Source organism: Strongylocentrotus purpuratus, unplaced genomic scaffold (assembly GCF_000002235.5).
Source record: "Strongylocentrotus purpuratus isolate Spur 01 unplaced genomic scaffold, Spur_5.0 spur5_scaffold_6, whole genome shotgun sequence".
Classification (NCBI taxonomy): domain Eukaryota; kingdom Metazoa; phylum Echinodermata; class Echinoidea; order Camarodonta; family Strongylocentrotidae; genus Strongylocentrotus; species Strongylocentrotus purpuratus.
The window spans coordinates 40671208-40679348 of NW_022145612.1; the positions used below are offsets into that span (position 1 = coordinate 40671208).

At 39.6% G+C, this 8141-nt stretch overlaps 1 protein-coding gene across 2 annotated transcripts; it reads left to right on the forward strand.

The window, feature by feature from the left end:
- The first annotated feature begins 3084 nt into the window (after positions 1–3084).
- Positions 3085–8141, forward strand: LOC100887996. 2 transcript variants are annotated; one of them, XM_031000460.1, is made up of 5 exons: positions 3085–3198; positions 4663–4801; positions 5633–5740; positions 6284–6367; positions 6833–8141. In XM_031000460.1, the coding sequence occupies exons 2-5, from the start codon at positions 4735–4737 to the stop codon at positions 7177–7179; spliced, it is 606 nt and encodes a 201-aa protein (XP_030856320.1). In that variant the 5' UTR covers positions 3085–3198; positions 4663–4734; the 3' UTR covers positions 7180–8141. The 2 variants fall into 2 exon arrangements, with proteins under 2 accessions (XP_030856320.1, XP_003724031.1); XM_003723983.3 differs by having other exon boundaries at positions 3121–3206.

Sequence of the window (8141 nt, forward strand, 5' to 3'; positions counted from 1 at the left end):
GAATAAAAAAAAAATATGAAACAACAGACTTATACATCGTTCTTCTGAAGCCGAATGACTAATATTACGAATAGAACAGACTCGCGGGAGATTAATAATAGGCCTGATTATTGAAAAGTCTGATAAATCTGTGTGATAAGTTAAACGGACGTGTTAACCAAGTTGTGTCCCTCATGCTCGTTGGCTCTGAACATGATGAAATGCATAAACGAAAAAAAACATATAGACCTTACACCAGTGGCATTATTGGGAAACATAAGGATTACAACAACAACAACAAAAATCATAAAATCGCCTAACGCACATTTTTTAATACTCGACTAATTTCGAGGGGTAAACATATCGCTAGACCATTTTAAATGGAGGGGAGGGGGGGGGGGGACTATGTACCGACAAGATAGCTTTAAAAATCGGTCAAGCAAACAAAGAGTGGGGGTCATGAGACTTTTCAATATGCCGACAAGGATAAATGGGTTTCGGATATGTTTTGCCAACAAACCAAAACTATTTACGACATCATTAATTCACCATTAAAAACACCTCGATGAAAATGTCGAATGTGCTGAATTGTTCAGAATATTTTAAAGTTCGTCCTGGTAAAGACTTCATGGTAGACAAAGCGTGTATCATTTATATAAACTTGAGAAAGTAAGAACGGGACGGGGGGGGGGGGCAAGGATTTTTGCCAAGGAAGATTTGTTTACAAAAATATGACTATATAGCGACCACCCATGCTGTGTTACATCATTGGGGTCGTAGCCACCGAAAATTCATATTTTTCGTCTATATAATGTTGGAAGGTGATAGGGGCAAACTACCTCCTTTCGAATATCCTAAACTGTGGATCTTTTCGACGGAGTGGAAGGTGGAAGGGATGGGAGCTAGTCGTCCGATGGGACCAAAGGGGAACATACCGATTTAGCATTCTGCAGAATATTGAGAGCTTGCATTCCCAAGTGCTTGTAATAACATAAAAGAAGGCAATTCTCATTCTAAGATAAGATAAGTTTAAAAAATATGTTATGCACAAAATGGATGATTGTATATCTTACACATTATAGTCGAGAATTTCTTGTTATAATTATTTTGAAGCAGTTTACATTTTGTAAAAATGCTCTCCATCGGCGCTCATTTTTTACTCGATAACGATTTATCGCTCCGTAGGGGGTGCTAGGCCAGTCATGCATGGATGTCAGGTTCAAATGGGGTCGCAGAAGTTTGGGAGAGGTCAGATGGTAAACAAGATCGAATCACACTCAGCGGCTGATCCAACATTTTCCCAAAGTGGGGGGGGGGGGGGTAAGCCAACGTTTGCTTTCTCGATGGGGTCCAGGGACGTTCTCGGCTTTTAGCAATTTATAACAAACATTCTCTATTATATACTAAGGACAAGAAAGGTTTTCTTTGGAACCCCTTCTATCTCTACGGGGGGGGGGGGGGGGGTCCAGTGGCCCGCTTTAATTAGGGTGTCTTCAATTTTTGAATTCATCGTTATTATTGAGTCCAAATGGCATTTCAATTTGTTTTGGGACCTTTCTGCACTTTTATTAGCAGTAATGAAATACGAGCAGGTGTCCCATCTGGTGTGCAGACAGTTCTATTCGTTTAAACAAAATATCACAATTCATAGTTTGGAGGACTTCAAGATTCTTTATTTGCGTTCGCTTCTTCAAGCATATTTCTGGTGTTGAGAACTGAAAAGGAAGAAATCAAATGACCCTTTTGTATTTGAAGTGTATTGACTCAATCGGAGAGAGCGTGTGATTTAAACACAATTCGGTTTGGAAGGTTGCTGGTTACTTGCTTCGTTATTGTAGATGACAGATGTACAAAATATTTGGGAAACACTGATTTGAAGTGCTTTTAGTTTTTATGTTTCACAATATTTTATGTTTCACGGGAAGCATATAGCCCAGTGTTTACGACTCTTTTATTTTCGTGTTTTTCGTTAATAATCCAGTGACCCTCATTCAACTCCCGATTTGGTCTTTTCAGATAATGATTTCATCCAGATAATGACTTCTTCAAGTCGACATCAGACAGTTGAGTTTGATATTGACGATGACCACCACCACCACCACCACCAAAGAGGAGACCACTAAGGCACTAGCTACCACCATACACCTAGGAGGAGACCATGACCACCACTACCACCATACACCTAAGAGGAGACCATGACCACCACTACCACCGAAGAGGAGACCACTAAGGCACTAGCTACCACCACCTTGGAGGAGACGATGACCACCACCACCACCAAAGAGGAGACCACAGGCGCTATCCACCAGCCAGGAGTAGACGATGACGACGACCACCACCACCACCAAAGAGGAGACCACTAAGGCACTGGCTACCACCACCTAGGAGGAGGCGATGACCACCACCACCACCACCAAAGGGGATACCACTAAGGCACTAGCTACCACCAGCCAGGAGGATCGAGACGATGACCACCACCGCCATCAAATAGGAAGGCACTGGCTACCACCAACTAGGAGGAGACGATGACCACCACCACCACCACCAAAGAGGAGACCGCACTAAGGCACTATACCACCACCTCAGGAGGAGACGATGACCACTACCACCAAATAGGAGACCACTAAGGCACCAGCTACCACCAACTGGGAGGAGACAGGCGATGACCACCACCACCACCACCACCAAAAAGGAGGCCACTAAGGCACTAGCTACAACCACCTAGGAGGAGACGATGACCACTACCACCACCAAAGAGGAGACCATTAAGGCACTAGCTACCACCACCTAGGAGGAGACGATGACCACCACCATGCACCACCACCACCAAAGAGGAGACCACTAAGGCACTAGCTACCACCACCTAGGAGGAGACGATGAGCACCACCACCACCACCGGGCACTACCACCACCAAAGAGGAGACCACTAAGGCACTGGCTACCACCACCTATAGGAGGAGACGATGACCACCACTACTACCCGCGCCATATAGCGGCACCATTGGAAACGAACACCACCAAAAGAATGAGCGCATGCACCCGACAACTAGTGTCCTTTTGGGACACTAGCGACAACAACGGCAGCGCAGCGCCACCAGAGGGCGTGTAAGTGTTACATAAGTGGAGATAATAATATTTTTTTATCTGAGCTGTCTAAGCTAAGCTGACTGGACTGAAAAGAAGTTTTTCTCGGAAGATTGGTCATAATGACAGATTTAAGTTGCATGGTAAGCACAACATTAATACATCCATTCTTGTTTCATGCCCAGGTTTCTTAAATTATTTTCTGTGGGTGTAATTTTCGGCTTATCTTGCGCTATCCTCACTAAGTCGGGCCGGTGTGCGATGGGTACTCAAGGCGACACCCGGCTCCGCAGCCACAGCTCCCCCCGGCACGGGCTGGTATGAAGGGGATCGCCGGGGAGCCCTATTTATGTTTGCTCACCTAATATATATTTCACTTGAAATTGACAATAGTTTTCTATTATATTTTTCCTTATGCTTGATTGCATCTTATTCCTTTTAATTATTCTATAGAGTTAGTGGGCCGAAGGTTTCTTGATCTTCAAAATTTGAGCAAGCAGCATGCAATGTCATTTTCACAAGCGCCGTGTTCTCATTTTGCATAAACAAAGGCGCACTCGTCCACTTTACACGCAGTTCAGGATTTTTGATGTGACAGTTAGTATTTCAAGACTGGTAGAAAAAAGTACTGAAATGGAACATTTCTCTTGTGTTGGCCCTCGCGTACACAGATAACGCGTGGCGCGCGCGCCACGCGTTCCTGATGGGCCCGACCTAGCGCCACGCGTTCTTTAAAAAAAAAAAAAAAAAAAAAAAAAAAAAAAAAATCAATTTTTTTTTTTTTTTTTTTTTTTTTTGAAAAATCAGAAAATTCCGGATTTTCTGGTCCTAGAAATCCCCCAAAATAGAATATTCTGAATTATTCGTAAGGGTTGGCAGGTATGGTATTAAAAATTCATCAAATTACTTGTAATACTTGTAAAAATTTTAATTTAAAAAAAAAAAAAAAAATTTCCCTCGGGTCGCGCCACGCGTTTTCTATTTCTTGGCGAGAGGCCTGTAGTGTGATGTTCTCACTCTAGCCTCACTCATCCGGCATAGCCGTATGTGACCTTTCAAACATTCAAGGCAGCTTTCTCCTTTAGGCTTTACTGCTCCCAAACTCTTGGACAGGTTCCTTCCTTATCTGAAATCTCTCCCAAGAGTCCCAACAGACAATATAGGCTAACAGTTTAAACAGATTTTAAAGACATATGTAATATCTATTCTGAAACTGGTATCCAATGAACCGACACCGTCACAGACTCACGGTTCATTATCTTGTGTATCTTTTTAAACTTTTCTTGAATGTTGACCCAGGAATAGCATCTCAATCACTTTTTATCCAGTGACATCATTTAATCAGTGATATCACATCACATGTTGTACTAAATAAGGTGCAACACTAAAACAAAAGTTACCTTTGAAATTAGAGTCATTTGGTGAAATTACAACATCCATCAAAATCGTCTTTTGGAAATATTGCAAACACAAGATGTACGCTGAATCAAAAGTGACAACCCTACCGTATACAGACTGTTTATGTGGGATTGTGTAAATTTTTGCTAATCAAACTATAGACTGATATTTTCCTTTTCTTTTCTTGATTGGAATGCACAGATGAGACTTCTTTCAGCCCAGCTACTTACATGTCATTATTGAGGGGCATCTCCCCGCTTGGCCTTGGGTACAATGATCTACTTGGTCTCCTTTCTTGGTTTGATTTGTGGAGTTATAACAGTATCAGGGAGAGGTGCCGGTAAGTTACTTTTTTCTGGCCAATCATTGAAATAACATGTAATTTGAGCTATCTCAACTTGTTAATGATCCTATCCAATGAAAATACAACCTTATATCAATGGAAACTGGAAAGCTGAATGAACGTAGAATACAAAATAAAGGAATAAAAAAAGTTTACCTTTCAGTATTGCACAAAAGCAAATTATAACCTTATTTTCTGTACCCCTCCATACTACGGGTCAACCAGGGTAAAATTTGCTGCAGTTACGGTGATGACCTAACATGTGGACCCAATTGGCTCGCCTATACAGCTGAGGGGGATGAGCCATACTTAATTAATGCAAATTCATTGTGAATATGTGTACTCCATATAAGATGATGTCATCAAGACGATAGTTTTTTTGGGGGGTCGACACTCGACAACTTCCGATTTTCAAGATTTAGTTTTCAAATTTTCAGAGAGCTGTTTTTCCTCTGAAAGACACAAAACTATATGTAGCATATGATTTATATTATTTGGCTTATAAGCTTTCCGTTCATATATGATTCATCTATTTCTATTTTTTATTTCCAACATGGCCTTTAATTTATATACAATTTTACATAACAAGGATTGCTATTTTAATTACAAATACGAGTAAAAAATCTTTACTTTGCGGCCACACTTGTGGGAAGTCATTCATAACCATCTGTCCTTGCTCAGTACCCATCTTTTTTAACAGTTCTCAAGATATCAATTTGCTACTTGTTCCAAAAACCCATAATTGTTCCATTTGACTACTTTTAGATGAATCTGAGATGGTTTCTCTCTCAGATTGAAAGATAACGTTGGTCTCCTTTTACATTGCAGATTTGAATTGCACTGGTAATACAACAACATGCATTAATAATGAGGTATGCAGAGATGTCGGATGCGTCTGCCCCAGCAGCCATTATGGTTCTAAATGTGAATTCAAAAGTAAGTACATGAAGAGAAAATGTCTGATGTCTTTGACCATTTCCCTGATGATTTATTCTGAACAGTCAACAGCAAACTAGATTTTTGAAAAAAAAATCACCATACATGTTTTGCTTTAAATGTTTAGTGTTCCATGCAGGCAGTAAACATCAGCTTCAAATATATACTTCTGTGAAATGATTAACATATGTAAAAAGTACCCAAATTGTACTCTAAATACAGGTAGAAAATAGATTACTTGCTGTGCACTTTCACACACCTGCTAACCTGTAAATCAAAAGACATACCGGTACTTGATATTCTTTTATTCTTCAAATCTGTTTGCAAAAACTATGGTTCATTGTGAACTTGCTTTACATGTGTCAATAAATAATTAAAAAATAGGCGTGACTTGTGTGAGGGAACAATTTCAAAGAATAAATGCACTTTGAAATATTAGTGTTCTATATTGTTACCATCCTTTTTTTTTTTAAGGGCCTTTCTTCATTCATATTTACATTTTTTAGCTGTTATATTAAGTTGTACTGTATTTTCTCCTTTCAGTAACCAATGCCCTGATCATAGTTTTGCTTTGTATACTACCACCCGTCTCTTGGCTTGCTGTCTGCTGGTATGGAGCACATTCAAGTAAGGAGATGTGTGTTTTTTATGGGAAAGATAATAGGGAAAGATAATAAAAGGAACAATTTAAATAAATCTCATCACAAAAAAAGATAAAATAGTTTGCCTTAAAATTAATTTGAAAGGTTTTTATTAAAGGTCGTTAAAAAGTGTCATGTGGACATGAGGCATGAGCATTATACAAGAACCCATTATTATTATTATACAGACTCATGTTTCCATAGAGGATGTGCTGATAAGATCAACCACAATTTTTTTCTTTTTACCTAGCAAAGTGTATGATTCTATTTGATATTCAATTCCTTTATTATGTATGATCAATTAGAGATAACCTCTCCAAGTTTCTGAGTCCTACTGTCGTCCATATATTGCAGTGTTTTTGTTTCGTCATAATTTTCCTCCAGATTTTAGAGATTTATATGATCAAACTAGTCAATGTTTCTCTATTTAAAAAAAAAAAATTTTATGTAGAAGGAGCATCTGGTCTGTGGCCTGGTTCACGTGAAAGAAGCAGTGATGAATTTGAGCGGGAAGCAGAAGAAGAAGTCATCGAAGATCATCCTCCGCCAACCTATGATCAAAGCAAGAATTACGACACGGCTGGAACATGTGAAGGCGTGAACGTGACGATCCAGGGAGGACCGGGCTCGGACGATGTGGAACCCCCGCCATCGTATCAAGAGTGGACACGGAAAGCGGCAAGTCTCAGAAACCAAGAGATAGGTCGTGGTGGAATCGGTCTCGTAACAATCAGCGATAATCTCCCGGTGACCAGTCATCATGGGCCAGAGAATGTGGAGAGTGAAGACCAATGTTAGGTCATAGACTACAATCAGTCTACTAATTCATGCTGCAAACAGGGTTAAAACTATTTCCTAACATGCACAATGAATTCAATCTTCAGGGAGGACCTACCCTTGGTTCGTCGACAAGAAATCGTTGACACCTATTAATAACATGATTAGATATGCTGCTTATCCAGTTAATATACACTCTTAGACTCACTCCCTTTTTTCTCTGTAGAGATACACATAGGAACACTTTTGGGTTAATATATATCTCTTCATTCTTCGTTCCACTTTATTTGTTCACTTATCTCGAAAAAGTATTCATGTGTAAGTAGGGATTGGTCATTTTTCGGCTGAATTTCAAAATACTGAAATGGGTGTGATGGTTTATTTCCAGGTGCATGCTTAAGTAAGGAACACCATAAATTGTTCAGACTTGTTCAGGTATGCCACAGTAAATGTAACAAATGTAGATGTATTCAATGAGCTCTGCGTTATAAGATACAAAAAATGTGAAACCTCTTACACACACCTCGGTTCACCGAGTCATGTCTGAACCAAGCTGCATGCTGTCTCAGCGAGCAGATTAATGTCATCATCTTCGCAAGTGGTTTTCTGGATATGCATGCTGTCTCAGCTCAGTAACAATGGTGCTGATAATGGTCAACCATTTAAGATATTGTATCACAGGCAATGCCCACTCTACAGACATTGGCTTGTACACTGTAAACTCTGCGAGCTGAGCATAAATGTATAAACAGTTCATTGATTTTCATTAGAAACAGGGTTGCTACATGATGAAAGATCAAGAATTAACAATATATATTTTAAAAAGCAACAAATCTTTGATCATTTTTTTGGTAAAAAAGTGTGAAAATGAATTTCATGTCTGTTCAGCATTATTTTCATTTGCAAAACAGTCTGGACGAAATTCATTAGCATTTTAAACTTGTTTTCAAGCTCGGCTTTACATTATTTAAGCTAAATGATAA